General features: G+C 33.2%; 2 protein-coding genes and 1 pseudogene across 3 annotated transcripts; all 3 read right to left on the bottom strand.

Annotated features, from left to right (window-relative positions):
- Positions 1-2,673: 2,673 nt before the first annotated feature.
- LOC146897383 (putative inactive purple acid phosphatase 29) lies at positions 2,674-4,486 on the bottom strand (annotated as a pseudogene). Its single transcript, XR_015021654.1, has 4 exons — positions 4,103-4,486; positions 3,575-3,969; positions 3,034-3,491; positions 2,674-2,876 (listed from the first exon to the last, which is right to left on the bottom strand). The product of XR_015021654.1 is annotated as a putative inactive purple acid phosphatase 29 (transcript).
- Positions 4,487-8,726: 4,240 nt separating this feature from the next.
- Positions 8,727-11,860, bottom strand: LOC146897382 (3-oxo-5-alpha-steroid 4-dehydrogenase (DUF1295)). Its single transcript, XM_085733186.1, has 3 exons — positions 11,594-11,860; positions 11,022-11,285; positions 8,727-9,528 (listed from the first exon to the last, which is right to left on the bottom strand). Exons 1-3 carry the CDS (start codon positions 11,837-11,839, stop codon positions 9,049-9,051), a joined length of 990 nt encoding a protein of 329 aa, XP_085589312.1. The 5' UTR covers positions 11,840-11,860; the 3' UTR covers positions 8,727-9,048.
- Positions 11,861-15,170: 3,310 nt separating this feature from the next.
- Positions 15,171-20,023, bottom strand: LOC146897381 (transcription factor-like protein). The gene is made up of 4 exons (XM_085733185.1): positions 19,803-20,023; positions 18,274-18,827; positions 15,970-16,878; positions 15,171-15,686 (listed from the first exon to the last, which is right to left on the bottom strand). Exons 1-4 carry the CDS (start codon positions 19,983-19,985, stop codon positions 15,413-15,415), a joined length of 1,920 nt encoding a protein of 639 aa, XP_085589311.1. The 5' UTR covers positions 19,986-20,023; the 3' UTR covers positions 15,171-15,412.
- Positions 20,024-21,289: the final 1,266 nt, after the last annotated feature.

Genomic DNA, 21,289 nt, shown 5'->3' with positions numbered 1-21,289 from the left:
TCTTTTGTAAAGTGACTCATCATTGTAGTGGAATGGAGGGCTGCTCTCTCCCCCAAACTAGATCAGTTTTGGACCGAACTGGGTAAACAAATTTCGTGTGTTCTCTCTTTCTTTTCTCTCATTGTTTTCTACTTTTGCTTGTGTTTATAACTTCCATACACTTTATTTTGTTGCTTGATTATTACTTGCTCCACACATTAAATATTTTATTGGTGTGATTTTTCATCGAATTCACGGCAAACATCCAAAGGAAATGACTTGAACCAAGGTATCCACGCTGAAGTTGTCTTCTGATAAAGCCTAAAGCTTCTGCTCTACTCTTGTTTCAACATTCTCTCCTCCACAAGCCTAGTCACATAAGCCAGACACAAGGTATTAACCAAAGCTCCAATAAAGGTCCATCCATGTCCAAGGTTCCATGCAAACACAACTAATCCCCACCACCACAGCGTCTCACCAAAGTAATTCGGACGCCGGCTGTAATACCATAGGCTAGTGTCAAGAACAGGGATTACAGGTTTACCAAGCCCTTTCAGCTTGTTGTTTCTACTCATAAAATCATGGAGCTGTGTATGAGCAAAGTATGCGAGAAACTCTTCTATGGTCACAACCCCAAATAAAAAAATATTTGGGCACACTCATATAAAATGGAAAAAATCAAAGGAGAATAAAATTCAATAATATTAATTGATATGACTAAATTATTTTTATTTTAATTTTAGTATTTTACGTGAACGTGCCTAAATCTTTTTTATCTGGGGTTGTGACCATCGTAGAGTTTCACTGCTATAAACAATGCCACTTAAACAACAATAGTCACCCAAGTCCAAGATACTCAAAGGTTTGTTGACAAAAACACCTGCAACAAAAAAAAAAACATTTTCAATGCAGAAAAATTAGGCTCCATTTACTTTCTGAAAATATTTTATATTTTCTTTTCCTAATATCGTGTTAATTTTCCATTTCCTAAAATTGTATTAATTTCACTTTTGAAGTGAACAATTGTTAAAAAATGAAAATATCAAAAGTGTTGTTTCTATTATTTCCAAAAATGCATCATCCCTAACTAGCATTTCATCTTTTTTTCAATCACAATGATTCATTTCATCTTCCAAATAAGAAGATGTAACACTATTGAAATGAACCATTGGGACGAATGCAATATGATTAATATGATGAAAGCTTAGATTTGTATGTACCCAGTGACCAGGGGCGGATCTCTTTGGAGACCCCCAGGTGCCACTGCACCCCCCAGTTTTAATATAAATATTTAATATAAATATCATATTAGGCATGATAAATCAAGTAATGCGCTGTGTTGCAGTGGTTATGCGATCTCACAATCCATTTTATGTCCCGAGTCCGAGTTCGACCCCCTAGCACCCTCCTTTTTAATAATCTTAGCGAATTTTTCATATTTTATTTATAATACTCAAGTATTTGTACCACTACAACTACAACAACTTACTATATTGCATATGTTTTGAAAGCGTTTAATATATATTTGGCCCCCCCAAGTTTTTTTTAAAGATCCGCCACTGCCAGTGACTAGATTGGATTTGACCAATGAGCCAGAAGAGAAGATTGACATTGAAGAAGAAGAGAGCATTGGCAAAGAGAAGAGGGTGGTGATAGCACCATGTCCATACAGTTGAGACAAAAGAAGGGTTGTTTGGGATGGAAATTGATGAGTGATAGTTTAGCATATATGGAGTGTTTGGTATTTTTAGGCAATGCAAGGGAATTATCAATCATTTTCTTTTCTTCCTCTTTTGGTACAAATTATTAATCATTTTCTTATTACAAGATTGAGTTTATTCATTACGAGGAAAATTAATTTGCTTGCTAGTTTAGCAAAACCATCCATGCTGTATCTTAGCCCTATAATTATGTTATATGATCATTTATTTGCTACGACAGCATTCTTGATTACAAACCATTATGTCTTGGTTTTGATCTAATGTTGTGTGTGAGTGAGTGTTTGTGACTAGTTGAGAGTTCCATTCCTATAGTTTGTTCTTCTTCTAACTTAGTTTTATATATAACTTTGATTTGATTATATAAAATATTATTATTATTATTATTATTTTAGAATTGTTTGAGATGATTTATCTATTGCTGCTACTACGGGAATAACATCCAAAAAGATATTCACATAAGGTAACATAATATTGATGCGTTTGTCTCCTACGTATGTAAGGGTGAATTTTTAGGATAGCTAAAATGACAAGAATCTGTTAAGCATGGTGTAACACAAATGACAAATACTTGGGTTCCTTAAATATGTTTTAGACACATCACTGATAAGAATTATTCTCATGTCGCGTACCGCAAACTCGTACCGACCGAATTGTTAATTACGTGACTGTCTAAAATAATGTGTTTTAAAAGATCTTAATTAAAACGAATCCCAATTATTTCCAGAAATTAGTCTTCTCAAATACGTGTAGAAAACATCTTGATTTACGGACAAAAAATTAGAATCCTTTTGCAGTCTTATGTTTCTTTCATTATTACTAGAGTTCCCCTTGAATTAATTTAACTTGATTACTCCCTTGAGGCCAAAAAACTATTCTGATTTAGTAGTTCAAATTCTTTTTGGTTCTAAGGCAATACATATAAACTTCAAATTAATGCAATACTCCTATAAGTAGTTAATGAAATTCATTCCTGCTTTGTAATCTTCAGCCTTCTATTGCAGTTTCAAATTACATGATATGTATATTTAGAGTTTCCAATTTTTATGAATAAAAATTTGTATAATAACTCGATACAAATTCCAAAATAAGTAATCATGTGGATACACCAATACTTCTCTTGCACTGCATCTCTTTCAAACTCTCAATTTCCACCAATTTGTTTTTTGCCACTACTTCCTGTAATGAAAACCAAACTAGACCATTAGTCCAAGGACAACATAAGAGTAAAAGAATCATGTAACGCTATGTCATAATTTAGATTTCATCACTTTCAATATGTAGCATAATTTAAGAACATGCAAGAGTATACACCAAGCATTACATGATATCTTACCGGAACTGCTCTTGCTCCATAGGACCTCACCATCAATTCCAGTAAGATGCTGATCATCGAGGCGCTTCCATGATTTAATTGACTTGACAACTTCCTTTATCTGTCTTCTCCAAGCTAGCTACCACCACTCTTGCCCTCCGAGACCATCCAGCCTTTCCATAAGCATGGTATCCGAACCCTCCAGCATAACAAAGTTGTATATTCATTAGCTTGCCGCAGAAGTCATTGAGGTGATCGTGGCCAACGAAAACGGCCTTCACATCTCCTGCTTCAACCAAGGTTGTGAAGAAACCAGAGTTCACCGAAGCAGAACTTATGCCATCACCGCCATCTGTTTCCATTTTCACGCCTGTCATGTTTGATGAATCAAAACTTGTATATTCCGGCAAGGGGATGTGAAAGTATGCAAGACCAGGAGCAGCTTCTTTCTGTGGCGCTGGTCCTTTTATGTATGCTTTCTGCAGAATAAATAAAGAGTTAAGTCAGATACTAAACAATAAAGAGAAACTAGATAATTTGGTACAAGCTAATGTGATAGTACCCGAAGATTCGCAGACGTTCGCTCAAACCAAAGTTGCTGTGAGGGCTTGATCCAATCATAACCACGAATAGTAGGAACTTTGGAATAATCTCCACTATCTAGAAAGTATAGATTGAGAACTGATTTATTCTCAAAAGCAGTACCTTGAACACCACCAATCTCCAAGTTATTGTTTCCAAAACCATCAATAATGTGTACTCCTGGAGGATTGACTTTAGATAAAGAGTTTTTCATTCCAACAATATATTTCATCACACCTTCCCTAGAGAGTGATCCTTGTTGGTCATGGTTCCCTAAAACAGCCACCCAAGGAATGTTTGATTCAATTGCAGGAGCAAATGCAGCGTCCATCGATTTAGCCGAATCCGAGGAATCAGAGCCATAGATGTTATCTCCTGTCATATCAGAAAAAATAAATTTGCAAAATTGGCTTATCTCATATGAACAACAATCCAAAAAACTTGTAATTGTAATTTGCTTAGATGTACTCAAGATGATTAAATAAAGCAACAATTTCAAAAACAATACCAGTGAAGACAATAAGATTAGGCTTCTCAGCAAGGATCATTCTATGAATGAAAGCAGTAGTATTGAGGTCAGTACAAGAAGCATTTTGTGAAGGAAGCACATTTAAGCAAAGTGTATTCTTTCCATTTGCATAGTGCATATCTGCCACTTGTAATATCTTGAATTCACCATTTTTATCAAACCTCAGCTTCTGGTTCTCTTGTTGTTTTGCAGCCAAGGCACATGTAGTAGGAATTGACCAAAACCATGAAACCATAACCATCAAAATCATAAAATTCAAACCCATTTCTCTCTTGGTGTCAAAATTAAATATTTTACTCAAATTCATCACTGTTTTGATAATTCAAGTGGCTAACACTAATTAAAATCTAAACTTGTTGAGTTGGGGTTTGAGGGCTATTTATCTTATATATATAAGAAAATGAAAATCTTTGCATTTGAGGGCTATTTATCTAAAATTAATTTCTTCATATTTTCCTCGTCACTTTCTTCATATTTTCCTCGTCACTTTCCCTTTCTCTTTCCTACTTCTTCTCCGTCTCTTTCACTTTCACCTTAAATTTTTTTATCCACCTCTCTTTCATAGCCACACCACAACCAAGAGTATCTCATTTTTTCTCAAACTCTTCATATTAATCAGAATTATGTTATGATGTATGAAGACTCGCCATATATAGACAACAACAATTCATCACCAAATAATTAATTAGGATCATTAGATTAAAACAAAATGAATGGTAGTGATTTGAAGTTACTCTGATAAGTTACTCTTGGAGTCAAAATACCTCCTCTCCTCTGTATCGTTAGATTAAAACAAAATGAATGGTAGTGATTTGAAGCAACTCTAAACCTCCCCTCATATATCAATGTATATATCTAATTTCTTTTACTCTTATATCAATACATTGATAATTTTTTGTAATTATTTTTGGTTAAGTAGTCTAGTGACTAGAGAAAATTCAGCTTAAAGATGAATAAGTGGGGTGTCTGAGGTTCGAATCCCGACCCCTGTATATAATATATATTATCCCTTATATATAGGGCTGGCAATGAACCGAACCAACTCGTCAATAGTTCGGAATTCGATTCGACAATTAATTCGTTGCACTTGGTTCATGAACCAAATGAGCTGAACTTGAGTTGAAAATTAAGTTCGTTAAATAAATGAACCGAACTTGAGCTATATATAGTCCGACTCGGTTGGTTCATGAACTGACTCGATAATATATACACATATATATTTAATTAATTACAAGCTTCCTCTAATACTAAAATTATATGTATACTAATTATAAGTAAAGAGATCCTTAAAAAAAAAAAACGAGAGAAAAAAAAGAAGCTAATAATAAACTAGTGCAAGCTTAGGCTTATAACCACACATATGTATACTATAATTTGTCCCACATCGGTAAGTTTACACAAACTAGCGAGGATGAGTAGTTATAAATAGAAGCACATTAGTTTAGGCAGCGCAACAGTAGTAACTGTAAGGTGCGCATGCTCTTTTACTTCTGCGCATGCTCTTTTCCTTCAATAGTTTAATACTATTTTGATTTTTTGAAAAATAAATTAAAAGGTTATGATATACTTTTTTTCGACAAAAATAAAATAAAAAAACTTTTGAATTATGTTACTCGAGCAAGCGAGTTGAACCTAACGAGCCGAACCGAGTTGTTCGTGAACTTTAAACGAGTCGAACTCGAGCCAAAAAAAATGGTTCGTATCGAACTCAAGTCGAGTTTCGTGCCGAGTCAATTCTTATCGAGTCGAGTCGAGCTCAGACGAGCTCGACTCGGCTCGGCTCATTTCCAGCCTTACTTATATATATTCCATATCTATACTTTTACTTATTTATACATGTATATATATATTTTCACGTATATATCCTTAAAAGATTTAATTTAGGGGGTGTATTCAATTGGGATTGGGAAGGATTTTAATAGACTTTTTTATGATGAAAAAGTCATGTGGTATTCAATCAAGACTTTTGTTTAAATTAAAAAAGTCTAGTGGTATTGGATTAGGATTTTATAAACTTTTAAAACAATGTCTTGAAATCATATGGTATTCAATCAAGACTTTTTACAACTCTTAATAAGTCTTGTGGTATTCAAAAACATTATGATTTCGATGGATTGTTAAAAAAATGAGATTTCAATGGACTTTGATGGACTTTTCATTGATTTTTTATCTTTAAAAAGTCTTTACCAACATCATGAGATTTCTACGGATTCTATTTTTTATTTCTTTTATGTTTTTGCATCTCCCTTCTCTCCTTCCCCTTTCTCTCATGTCTATGTATCAAGTATGTTTCTTATATATCCACGTCTCTTCCATTTTCACATTTTGCTATACCACACATATTTCTCTTGCTGCAAAAAAAAAAAAAAAACAAAATGTGATTGCAAAACTCCCAAATACTAACTTCCTGACACTTTTGATAATACTGTCTCATGCATGTGAAAAACAGTATCATCACAGTTTCATCATGCTGTGAAAAACCTTGCAATCAAAAATTGTATTTCTTTATAAAGAAAAAAAAGCTAATAAACACCATATCCATTTGAGTTATAGCAGACACTCATTTGCAATGCTCTATACCAAACATCGTCTAAAAAAAATTAAAAATACCAAACATATAAATGATTGATTTTTCATTAAGTTGCTTAGTAATTAACACCAGATGATTTTTCATTGAGTTACTGACATGATTTACTAGTAGAATTGATTTTTTTTGGAAATAATTTGCATTTTAACAAGTAAGAGTGTGTTGAGAATATTGTGCTAGAGTGTTTTTAAATTGTTTTTTTAATGATTGTTTAAAATTTAAAGAATCCTTTGAAATCTTATAAATCCATAAAGTCATTTTAAATCCTATAAAATCTTATGATGTAAATCCTTTAAAATCCCAATTACAAATCTTAATAGTCTTTTAAAATCTTCAAAGTCATTAAAATCTTTCAAAATCTTTTAAAATCCATAAGACTTTTTTATACAAAAATTGTCTTTTAAAATCATAATCCAATACACCCCCCTTAGACACGTATCTATATTTTTACAGCACAACGCGCTCGGCCATACTTCTTCTAGTATGAATGATGACATTGGTTCGTGGAACAAACAAGAACATCTTAGGACTTGTTATTGTTCAAGAACCATAATGGGTGGAAAAATCAATGTACTTGCGCCAACCAGACTTGACTGATGACACTGCAAATAAGTCATGAATTTGGTTTGTATGTTTTTTTTAAGGGATTGACTTAGAGTCAAAAGTCGTCCCGTTTATATTTTTTTAAGAAATAAAATTACTTTTTAAAAAAATAAAGGTTTAAATATGTTTTTGACCCTATAAATATACCAATTTTTCATTTTAGTCTTTCTAAAATTATCCTTCAACATTTAGTCCCTATAAAATTTTTAATCACTATTTTAAAGTTAATTTTTGTATTTTTAATGAAATTGTGCAGAAATGAGTAGAGTATTGTAAAAATCATTCCCAAAATAAATTAATTTTTTTTAACAAAATAAAAATTAAATTTGAATTTTTTACCACCAAAAAAATAAAAATTCATATTTAATTCATGTTTTTTGGGAGAGATTTTTATAATATTATAAATTTTTCTGCAAAATTTTAATTAAACATATGAATTCTACGTAGTTTACTTTAAAGGATAACCAAAAGTGAAGATAAAAACTTTTAAAGAAATAAAAGTTGAAGAAACTTTTTAGAGGACCTATAAATAACTTGCATGTTATTATTTATAGGGTTAAATAAGTTTTTAGTTCCAATAAATATAACGATTTTTGTTATTAACCATCATAAAAAAAAAGTGACATATTTGGGTCCCTATAAAAAAAATTGGCACGCAAATTTAGTTCCTATTAAATTAAAATTGGTTTAATTGTGCTTAATGAATTATAAGAAATGTTAAGAACATTGAAGTATATTTTTTTTAATAATTTTTGCAGACATGGGCCCGTTTGGATTGAGCTTATTTTAAGCTGTAACTCTCATTCTTCGATTGTTGGATAAGGTTAAATTGTTGTCTTTAGGTTGACTGAAAGCTAAAAAAACCACATTTGTTTTTCGTACGCAGAGGTGGTGGTCGAGCCCTTTAGCTTGTTTAGGCATTGTCTAACTGCTTCTTGTTTTATGTTTCGACAATGTAACACTTTGTATATTTTTTAGTGCTCTCTTAGGCACGCCTTGTACTTTTGGGATTGCTATTGTGGTTATATAATTCTATTTTGACTTGTTAAAAAAAAGAATCAATTAGCATAAAATATACTTTCTTAAAAAAAAATTAGCATAAAATATTCAGGTATAAAATTGAGAATTAATCAATTCTTTAATGATATAGAATATAATGCTAGCATAGACTAGGCATAAAATATTCAGGTATAAAATATTCAGGATTAATTCTCAACTATGCTAAGATGTCAACTTGACAGGAATGCTAGGATTTTTACGTCTAGGCATAAAATATTCAGGTATAAAATTGAGAATTAATCATTCTAATGCTAGGATGTCAAGTTGTTCATAGTGGGGAGCAAGTTTCTTAGAAGTGCAACATAGACGCAATCCTAGCATTAGAATGAGTTAAGTTTAAAATTTAAAGATATATAGAATATAATAGAATAGATAAAATGTATACAAATCATGCAACCAACATGTTTAGACACTGACACATACACGAAAATCAGGCACAACACAAACACGTAGACAAACCTAATATTTTAAGAAAATAAAAGTGATTGTATGTGGCACATGTGTTAATGTCCTGTCGGATGTGTCGAACAATCAAACACAAGTACATCGGTGCTACATACTAGAACACATACAAATCATGATTCTATCAAATAAACAAGGAAAACAATACAACACTTAGCAGGATACGAACATGAAAATTTTACAATAAAAATAAAACATTACATTAAGAAAAACATCAAGCATTCTTAATTTTAACATCTGAAGGAAATGACTTAAACCAAGGTATCCACGCTGAAGTTGTCTTCTGATAAAGCTTAAACGCTTCTGCTCTACTCTCTTGTTTCAACATTCTCTCCTCCACAAGCCTAGTCACATAAGCTAAACACAAGGTATTAACCAAAGCTCCAATAAAGGTCCATCCATGTCCAAGGTTCCATGCAAACACAACCAGTCCCCACCACCACAGCGTCTCACCAAAGTAATTCGGACGCCGGCTGTAATACCATAGGCCGGTGTCAAGTACAGGGATTACAGGTTTACCAAGCTCTTTGAACTTGTTGTTTCTACTCATAAAGTCATGTAGTTGTGTATCAGCAAAGTATGCTATAACGATGCCACTTAAACAGACAACAATAGCCACCAAGTCCAAGATACTCAAAGGTTTGTTGACAAAGTGCACAACATATAAAGGAAGGGACAATCCAATCAAAAACATCTGCAACGAAACAAAAGAAAAAACATTTTCAATGCACAAATGACAAGGTTTAAAACAACAGAAAAATATGCCGTGTTGATTTCCATTGCAATTCAAATTCACTCTCCTGACTAACAACTCACAATAACAAAAAGCTTACATGATTCCGCTGAAAAATAACAGACCTAACACAAAGGAAATATAGATTTTTTTTTTGACAGAAGGAAATATAGAAGATTAAGAGATGGAAAAAAGCAACTCTTGTAAGCATATCTTAGAATTCAATGTGAGTTTCCATAGCTGAAACTAGAAATTCCAAACACAACGATATTAATGTTATCAAGATTTTTGTCTAAACTACGTCTCAGACAACTCTCCTACAGAAATCAATTCTTCACAGAACTATGCCCATTTAATTGTTAGAAAAAAGTAGCATTTCAAATTCAGAAGACACAATCAACAAAACATTGATACAGATAGAGACACCAAAAACAACGCTAACACATAGGCATCGTCATGCCGTCCATTTTGACTGACGTGTGTGAAATTTGAACTTGGTTGTCTATTTTTATTATTTTAGTCAGGAACGCATGTGAGCACACACACGCACGCACGCAAGTGCACACGCACATGCGAGCACACACACAAACTAGTTATTAATTGTTCTAAAACAACTTCAAGTGAAAGATGTGTGAACGATTAACATTATAACAATGTTGATTCCACAAAAAATCCTATGAAATGTTTTTATCGCCATCAAATTTCAGTGAGACAAGAAGTGAATTTAGCGCATTTGACAGAGTCTGTTTTATTTTTTATAGATAGGACTGGATCTGTTAATTGTATAATTTTTTTTTACTGTAACACAAACACTCCCTCTGTTACAAAATATAAGCAAAATTGAGTCAAAGAAAATTGATGTATTTGGACCAAATTTTGAACCAAATATATCAATTTTCTTTGACTCGCTGTTGCTTTTATTTTATATCAGAGGAAGTATTATGTCAAAAAAATTTGTCATGTGCGGACGGATAATTGGCACATTCTTAAAGGTCACCCCTCAACACCGAAAAATAGAAATAACTAATAACAGAATGTAAGCCCATGTGTTGGTGTTGGACACCGGAACATGTCAAATCCCACCAAGCAGGAACTTAGTCCTCCAAATTATATATAATTCAAAATAATCCCTAAAATTGTAAAATTTCAATCAAATATGTCCCTCTTTCATAATCTGATATCAAATGCATCCCAGACATTATTCACTTATTTTCACTTGCATCTCCGACATTACCAACTTAATGTCACTTTAGTCCATATCACTACCAACAAAGGAACGGATTTGATTAACATTTTGCAATTTCAAGGATCAATTTGCAATACTATTAATGTATGAGATTATGTTGATGCAGTTGTACAATTTCAGGGACCAAATTGATTATTTATCCAAAAATTAAACCAAACAGACAATTCATCAAACATGTTCAAGGTGCTAAAGTAAACCAAAAACCAACCTGCTGAGAGACATAAACAGCAAAAAATGAAACCCACCACCAATGTTTTCCATATTGTTGACCCATCTCAGTGAAACGCCAGTCTTCTCTAGCACCCCATTGCCACTTTTCACGTCTAAAGTAATTATGAGTGAGTCTAATACTCCAAACCCAAGTCAACAAAATCACAATGTTAGACCTCCACAAATTATATTGAGCCAAAGGGTGTGTTGCATAGTAATGAACAAGCATCACAGGGATCACTGTCCAATATGGATCAATCATCTGCATCATCACTAACAATAAAAATGTCAATTTATACATACCCATAAACCAAAATTTGAAAATTGAATCATTTAATCAACTTGGTCGTTTAAATTTGCAAAATTTTAAATTTTTCAATCACATTAGTACTCTACAATAGTACCGACACTTCTAATCAAAGATGTGTTTGTCTGGTGTCTGACACATGTCGGTGTCTGACAAGTCTCACACCGACGTAATTACATTCAATTATGTGATTCTCTCAAATAATGATCATGTTAATGTGTCCGTGTCAGTGGAATATGATGAAAGATTGGATTTGTATGTACCCAGTGACTAGATTGGATTTGACCAATGAGCCAGAAGAGAAGATTGACATTGAAGAAGAAGAGAGCATTGGCAAAGAGAAGAGGGTGGTGATAGCACCATGTCCATACAGTTGAGACAAAAGAAGGGTTGTTTGGGATGGAAATTGATGAGTGATAATTGTTGAGGAATGTGAGATAGAAAATGATTGATGGAAGAGGAACTAATATTGCTATCACAGCATTCTTCAAATTTTGATTACAAACCATTGTGTGTCTTGGTTTGTGTGTGATTGTTTGTGACTAGTTGAGTTCCACTTTTATAGGTGGACTTGATTTTGAATATCTATTGGGTGTGTATAATTACATAGATTAATTCATTTGCTCAAGGTAGCTGACATATTTAAGAGATTGACATCTTCTGTTCCGTCAAATGTTTTTTCATATATACTCCATCCGTTTCAAAATACATGTTCAAGTCAATCACTTCACATATGCCAATGCACAATTTTGACCCTTAATATCTTTAATTATCTGAAGTAAAAAATTATAAAAATTTAATATTTTGAAAATATTTGGCGAGACAAATCAAACAACATCTTACATGCTAATATTTGTATTTATACATTAGTTAAAAAGTATGGTCAAAGTAAGTCAAGTGAATAGTGCACATTACAAAAATTGGACATGTATTTTGAAACGGAGGAAGTATATCGATTAGAAATCAAACTCTAGACATGATTAAAGAATTTAAAAATCTATAACTTATGTCACATTTCCTTCGTATAAAATGACTTGGAAACGAAATAAGATGTCTTAAAAAAAATGTGGTTAAAAGAAAGGGTCATGTTAACTTGTGCCCTTAGGGCACATGTTAAGGAACCTAAAAAAAGCAACTTTGCATTGGAAAAGATAACATTTTAACTTTTAAGAAGTTGACTGCACCACTTTTAATACGTATATTTCTATATTGAGTTCCTTAACATGTGCCCTTGAGGGCGCAAGTTAACATTTGCCTAAAAGAAAAGATTGTGCGAATTTGTCTAGTCAAATTCTCCAAAAGAGTTTCAATCATTTTACAAACCCTTAAGGTACTTTTTTTTCCCCACATGATTTTGTGATAGAACTTGCAATTAATGTTTAAAAAAATCTAATAAACATCAATTTTTATTTTTAACCTTCCGATTCTTAAGGGAAGATCTTGATAATCCAGAGTTCACCCGTGATAGACAACAATTATTGTAATAACTATGCACCATCTTTTTTTAATTCTTTTATTAAGTTTACTTATGAATTAAGAGGGTGTATATGATCATTTATTTGCTATTAATTAATTTATCCTACTCAACTGTATATAAACTTTCATCTACTAATAAAGGAGAAAAACACATAAGACATAGTTCAACTGACAATATCAATATCATTAATTAGTTAAACACTTTCACACGGATTCGAATTCAAAACCTCACAGTATGTGTGAGTTTCAAGTGGTGTTTACCACTTCGTCACACAAAAAAGGGAAAAAGGCACAACCCTTCATATCACAAGTGATTAATTGGCGCAATGCGCTTTCTGCTTGTGGCTTCCCACATAAAGCCACGCTCACCTGCTGATATAATCAGCTAAATAATTCATTATCTCACACAATATGATTAGGCGATCTTTTATATCCCCACAGCCAAGTTATCTTAAACAATATGTATTTATAAGAATTTCAGCAAGACTATCCAATGATGCTTAGCATTGTTGTGATGATGTTTGAAGCTTATACAATTGTGCCCCTAATCATGTAATGAATCCTCCCACATGACAACTTTATCATATAATCTTGGTCCCCCCCACTTCTAACCCCGCTTCCATAATCTCTAAAGGGCAACATTCTCTAAATCCCCTCAATATTTGCAGAAAGAAGGAAAAGAAAAGAAAAGGTCTCAATGCCACGCTTGAGTTGGAGGGACTATGTACAAAGCATGCCCCACACACAAGAAGGCCTTGTCAGGATTTTTTTATATACTCATCTACATGCCTAGGCCAGCATGTTGAATGAGTGATCTTTCTGCAGTTATTACTTTGTATAAAGCTTGCCATCAATAAATAGTTTTAGGTACGGCATAGTTTGGAATATTGTATACTTTAATGCAAGTTCTTAAACCAACAAATACAAGATCTTTATCTATTTGTTAGCCTATTGGAATATTGTTTGTACATTGTAATGTTATTCTTGTAACTATTGCAGTTTACAATCATCACAAATGCAGCCATAGTTTCACATACATCTATGTCAATCGCTTTTAAAATATCATGAAATCATGTGACCAATATGTTGAGATTTGCTTACAATAGTTGTTTAGGTTCTTTTGAGACACGATCACATTGATGTCAGGAAAACCCTCTAACATTGCAACAAGGTTAATAAGTTAAGTATGTGTTTGGATTGCATAGGAATCACAGTGTGATTGTGTAATTGCTCTAAACTTATAAATCAAAACTTAAGTCGACACACGGAAAACCCCATGTACTGCATTTATGAACATGCTCTATGCTAACATTAGGTTATACACGCTTCTTGAATCTCAGCGTTTGGCTTCTGATGTTTTGTCGGAGTATAATTTCATCTTATACACACAACATCAAAAATGAGTTCTGCAGTCAGCAGGCGCAGCAGTTACGATCTCGACCATTGTATACGGTTTTATACTGGTAACCCACTTGGAGATATCCCTAGTAATGCTGTCAATGGCTCAACAATTTACAGAAATATATTCATGCCATATGTACACAAGGAATGAGGTGTCCCACACCACACACTACTATTCCTACACTACTCAAACTACAATGGGATGCTGAAAGTGTTTACCATTGATCTAATGCTTTCATTTCTGCACAATCATATATTCAATTGCACTACTGTATCATAAATAAGAGTAGGGGTGGGAACAGGCCAGGCCGTCCGACAGGGGCCTATGGCCTAGCCTATTTAAAGCCTAGCTCGGCCCAGCTCGTTTAATAAAAAGGCCAGGCTCAAGCTTTTTATAAAGCCTATTTACTTAAATAGGCTAGACTAAGGCTTACAAAAAAGCCTATTAAGATCGTCGGGCCGGCCTATTAAGCTTTTAATATATAATATGCATTTCATTATTGATAATGTTGATGCTTTATTTTTATAAACTCAAGCTTTTATATGATTTGGCTATTTAGTAGCAGATATATTGGTGTGATTAGCCCTTCGTAAGTATTTGTTATTTAGTAGAAGTCATATTTGTGTGTTTTAGGCCTTCATAAGTTTTGGCCTATTTAGTGGTAGGCTTATAGATGTTCCTAGGCGTTAGTGTAAAATAGGCTTTTAAATAGGCTTTCAGGCTTCATCAGGCCTTTAAAAAGGCCAGGCCAGGCCTCGAAAATAAGCCTATGACGGGTAATAGGCCAGGCTCAGGCCTATAATTTTTGAAGTAGGCCAGGCTTAGGCCTTACAAAGCCCGGCTCGGCCTAGCCCATTTCCACCCCTAAATAAGAGTATTTGACCTCTTAGACAGTTATTACCATAACTAAATTCTTAATGTGACAGTACATGATTAAATAACAGTGCTGACAAGGATCAGAATTATATAAAAGTAGAAATTCATTATGGAAAAGGTATAACATCTGATATCAATATCCCAAAAATTAGACACCACAGTATATGGCAATTATATTGAATCCAGATGGTTCACAAGGACCAACATAATTGCAGAAGGTATCAAGCTCCCTAAACATCGCTCTATACATGAAAGACATCTCATCATGGAGTTCAAAACACTCCGGAAAAAAGGCTTCTAGAGCAGGAAGGATGCATTGTATCAAGTATCACTGATTGTCTTGCTCCTCGTCACCATGTTGGTTAACATCAGGTCCACCTTCCTCGTAAGTAACCCACGGTAGCATTGACTCAAATAAGACAGCTAATGCGTTTCTATTTGCAACACCACGAGGAGCATGGCCATTGCCTTGCTGGTTAGCAAATTGGTTTTCGTCCAGCATAGCCTCCCCTGCCCTTGGAATGCCCATAAACTGTTGAAGATTTTCGTGTGGGATTGCTGTTACTGAATCGGAGAAATCGGACACCAACAAATGTCCATACCTGACAAGCAAAAGATTGTAAAATGAATTGCCACATGTACTCATTCATAACTTTGATTGGTCAACACAAAATGCTCGTTCCAAATTAAAATAATTTGCACCAAGTTTTGAAGATCCTAAATACAGATGCATCTATAAATGTCGTTAAAGATGGTTTGCGAAACAACATACTTAAATATTTGATGTTTTTTTGGGATCAGAAAAAGTTCCACTTCTACAAAAGAATGCCGTAAAAGTAAACAGGGATTTTTTTTTTTTAGCTAAAGACAAAAGAATTCACTTACTCATTTTTCTCAGAGGAAAATGCTTCTTTTCTGACACAAGACCAATCGTTAACTTCACTTTTATTACTTTCTAGAGTTTCCATGACTTGTTTTGCAGCACCAATCAGCAGTTTTTGCAGATCAGGAAGCCTCCATATAAGATAATTTCTCTCGACATATATATTAATCAAGTGATCTTGAGATGGAATTCCTGTTTGATCATTTCGAAAAAAGGCATGCTTGAGAATATCTGTCCATGCACGATCTTTCAATGGTACTTTTGTCACTAGCTTCTTTATAACTGAAGGATGAAGCATCAATGCTTGTGTCATAAGATCAGATGAAGAAGACTTTTTAGAATCAACACAAGCATCTTCGGAGGCCACGCGCTCAAGGTAAAACCGACAAATGGCAAGGGAAAAAGAGAAATTTGGAAGCAACCATATAGAGTTATCACTTTTATAAGCTTCAGAAAACTTTTCCAGCCATGCATACTCCTCAGACCTTAGAGCAAAGTAGTCAATGCAGAAAATAGCCCCCATGGGATCGTCAGAATCTAGTGAAAGCAACAATTTGCAGACCTCTAAAGCAGATCTGTGACAGCCTCGTCGATCCAAGTTTTTCATGTGAGTGAAAAGAGCTGTGAATATAGGTTTGTTTGTATCATGTTTGTACTTCAATTGGCAATTACCCTGCAGTGGTGTGAATGTGGGATGCCATGCACATTCAAGCGCATATAGACACCTCGCAATAGTATCTCCAGACATCTGTTGTTCACCCACTACCTTGAAATATTCTGCCATTGTTAGAAGGGAATCTATGTGATAAGGACGGTGCTGTAATATGCTCGCTACACCATTTATGTCATTAATTGCTTTGGCAGCTTCAAACGATTTCTGATACTGGGAGTAGGATGGTGAGTGCACATATCTACAAAGTAAAAAAGAGGGTTGAACGGTAGTTAAAAGGGATTCAAAAGGATGCAACTATTTTTATAATTTATGATTCTCACATCTGAAAAATCTTCAACCACAGATTAAAATAGGGAACCATTACACAAAATACAAAATATACATTCAATTTCCAACACAAATAAAGCACATAATCATCAACCAGATAGATAGAAAAGCCTATGTCTCCCAATCCCACTCTTGTTAACCATAAACCCAACCAATGGACTCAACTGTGCATATGCCCTCCATGCAATCCAATCGTTGGATTGAAGATTTTTATGAAGTAGATCAAGTTTACTAAAAAAATCATACTGACCAAAAACTAATTGATATTTCATGGCAATACATTATTTTTATGCAAAATATGTTATTTAAAATGTAATTAGATATCCACTAGTATATATCACATCTATGGATGACTAAATCATCTAAAACCTCACAATTATAATGAAGATAATATTGCATAATTCAACATTTGGATTATCTAACTATTTTACAAAAAGTTATTAAGTAGTAGAACTGCAATATATATAAGGAGACCCTAAGATGAACCTTATATACAATTGTCCACAGTGCACCCATTGTTTTTACCGGCAATTGGAGGTTAATTTATTTTCCACTTTCACTCTTTTTGACGTGTCTTTTTTTTCCGTTGACATCAGTGCATCTCTCTCCTTGAGACAGCAGAATGAGTTTTCTCTCTTTCTATCTAAGATGCAGTGAATCATTGTGGTAGTAAAGACATATTCACTGAACTTTTAGGGTGATTGAGCTACTAATGCAAAAGGGTGAAGATAGTGGTGACTGGTGATAGATACAAAGGATGCTAATAGGTGGTGTTGTTCTACTCTACCCCGCTATTCAACATTCTTGCCCAGATATAAGACTTGTCAGGAAAATAAAAATAAAATATGGGTTCACCCATGGACTCTTAAATATAAGGTCCATACTAGGCTCCATATATATATATATTAGATTGTGTGTATGTGTGTGTGTAAAATATAATCAATATTTGGCCCAACGAAATTAATTTTCCCATTATGTTATTTTTTTTTTTCCTTTCTATTCCAAGGTCTTAAATTGGAACCTTTTTTTTGTTCAAAGTTCTTCGTAAGGTTTTATCTTTATGCCATGTTCTATGTTTGATTCTTCCCATCAATGGACACAACATCTTTTGTATGTGCTTATTTCTATGGCATTCACATGTTTATGATTCGATAGTAGGACACATCACACTTTTGAAGATTGGAGACTAAAAGTCCTTAGACTTTACATATACAACCAGACACGCATACAGAGAGGGGAATTGTCCCAAAAGCCAAAGCACAAAATATTATAAATAACACAATAAGAATGATAACAAACTACATACCTAAAGTAGTGATATCCGTTCTTTATTTCAAGAAATTCCATGGACAAAGAATCATCACATGGGAGCCAAGTGTTTGCTGGAGTGACAAGAACGGTCTTCTTAAGATTATGGCGCACTCGCCTCACCCCTCGCATCTGCCTAGAACTGCTTGGTTGATTGTTATTCTGATTCTCAAATGATTTCACAACCTTAGATCCAAATATTCTTATCAGCTCATTTTCGGCACTCAAATGTTTAGGATCCACTTGTAATATGGAGACAGCATCCTCCTTAACAGCTCTACTTTTGTCCTTAGCATTCACTGCTTTTCCTTCTGTAGAAACATGTTGCTCGCTTGAATGATTCACATTCAGAGCCAAATCTTCTAAAATCAAGTCTAATTCCTTTTCATCTCCCTTTTTACTGGAAACAGCATTATCCTTGCTTTTCTTCTTCTTATTCTTCTTTTTCTTTGATTTTGGATTTGATGTTGAAACCTGAGCAGAACTTTTTAATGCGGATGTCCTCTCCTTATTATCGTCTCTCACCGACGTTTCATCCGCAGACTCATCTCCCTGCAATCAAAACAACCAAATTCAGATGAGCAATAAGCATACTATTAGAGATCCCCACATTCTTTCGAACGAGCAAGAAACCAATAATCTATCTTTAAGGTAAAAAGAAAATTTTCTAGTATAATCAATACAACACCATGTGCTTGTTTGGATTGACTTATTTAAAACTTACCTACTTTCTGAGACCGTTTAAGAGAGCTTATGAAAACAACTTACGACATGTTCATAAGTTGTTTTCAACTTCTTTCTATAAAGCTCTCCGGTATAAACAACTTATGGCTTTTATAAAACAGCTTAACTCTATTTTATCTTCAGTTATAGAAATAACTTGTAAACAAGAACTTATATGATAAACGTTTATGCTTTAAGCGCATAATTAAATTGCTTACCAATTAAAACCTATATCATTCTTTATACAACAATGTGGCCCAACTGTTAAGCTTATTCAATATAACACTATAACGCCATGGGACGGCTTGGATTTGCTTATTTAAGCTTACCTACTGGCATAAGCACTTGTGAGACCATTTGAGAGAGCTTATGAAAAGTGAAAACAACCTATGAGATGTTCATAAGTTTTTTCAACTTATTTCTACAAGTTCTCCAATATAGCTAATGAAAAATTATAGCTTATATAAAAACATTTTAACTCAATTTTATTTTGTTATAGAAATAGCTTATAAATAAGCACTTACATGATAAACACTTATACTTAAAATGTTCATCTAAACAAAACCCATGTCATTTTCTATAATACTTTATGATAACGACAATTTCTAGACACCATAACTAACACTATTGAATTATTCGTTACTAACCTATTTCCAAATACAAAAGCCAAGTTAGAATTTTTAGCTAACCCAATTCACTTTTAGCTTATAAAAAACAAAACCCAGTTGCAAAATTCAAAAGGGTTAAATAATGTTACATAAATTAATTAAATAGCTTCAATAAAAATAAAAAAAAATTTAGAACCTGGTTTTCGGGTTCAGAATCATTGTCATTGAGAAGATCGAAGGGGTTGATTGTTGAAGGTGCAGTGGAACCTTCTTCTTGTTCATTATCATCTTCTTCTTCTTCTTCTTCTTCTTTGATGAATTGTTGTTGAGAAAGTTGATGTTGCTCGTTCAGAATCTTCTTCACCAATCGACCCGACATCGTTTTAGGAATTTCAGCTGAATAATTTTCAGAGTGATGAGAGAGAAAGAGAGAGAGAGGTTAATAGAAATTCAATGGGCTGACCACTCAATGCGGCCCAATATGAATTTCTTTTCGCACCTCGGATTATGAAATTCAAAATGTCGTAGGTGTAAAAGGGTGTTTTTAACGTGTCTTTACACCGTTTGAATTGTATAATCTAAAATATTATAGAGCGCATGAGAAGTTAGTAGTGTGTGATAAAAACTACCAATATTTTTACAATAAATGATGTATGTTGATTAGATGTTAAGTGAGGTTAATGTAAGTTATAAAGTAAGACGAATGTCGATGTCATTTTAATTGTCCTTAGAGAGATTTGAGTGTAATTTTTAATAAATTTTTGATGTCATGATAAAATGGGTTGGACTTATCATGTACACCTGTTCAACCCGTCATTTTTTGATGAAATTTTTAATACTAGTTCTTCGCCCTACCTAACTCACTAAAAAAATTAGGAGGGTTGGCAAGTCGACTCAATATAAAAAAAACTCTTTTTTGCAATTATTATTATTATTTATAACTAGCGTTAAAACAGATACTAAAGTGTCTATCTTTACACTTTTCTATTGTGTTTAATTGTTTATTTATTTTAACGCATATGCTTATAAGTTTTTTTTTAATATAGCACAATCTTATACAAATTTAAACTGAGATTGTTATTGTTATAATAAGATATAATTCATATTATTAATTAAAAATTTAATAAAATATAAATTTGCAATTAATGAACGGTAAATTTGGTATTCTATTAAAATATTTTGAATTTTTTTTAAAAAAATCACAATTAAAATTATATTAAAAAATAAAATTGACACTATTTTTCATGTTGTAACTTATCTTTGTCTCTCAAAATAATTTTTTATATTTTACTAGATGCTAATATATGGACAAACATGCATACAAAGTATAAGAAGGAAAGAGTTGCCCTGTCAAAAAAAAAAAAGGAAAGAGTTGTTCTTGTTTTTTCTCTTCTTGATATTCCTTTGTCCTAATGCATTTGCAGTTTTTTTTTTTTTTTTCTTCTTTTGTTTAAAGTTATAGGCCAGATTATGTTTAAAGTTATAGGCCAGATTATGCTTCTTCTCTTAGTTGAAGTGGGAGTTAATAAGGTTAATGTTTTCGAGTTCAAGGTCATATTCCATGTATTTTATTGTTACCGGTAGCATATTAACACGTGCTATTTTGTCATCATCTCATTGGTGCCTAAACTTTAATTTTCAAAAAATGAGTAGTAATCATATTTGGACACAAAATGTTGACAA

The sequence above is a fragment of the Medicago sativa genome, chromosome 8, assembly GCF_051527215.1.
Source record: "Medicago sativa cultivar Bolivia chromosome 8, Bolivia_mono, whole genome shotgun sequence".
In the NCBI taxonomy this organism is placed as follows: domain Eukaryota; kingdom Viridiplantae; phylum Streptophyta; class Magnoliopsida; order Fabales; family Fabaceae; genus Medicago; species Medicago sativa.
Note: the sequence above shows the minus strand (reverse complement) of the source record. Positions and strands in the feature narration are given on the sequence as shown.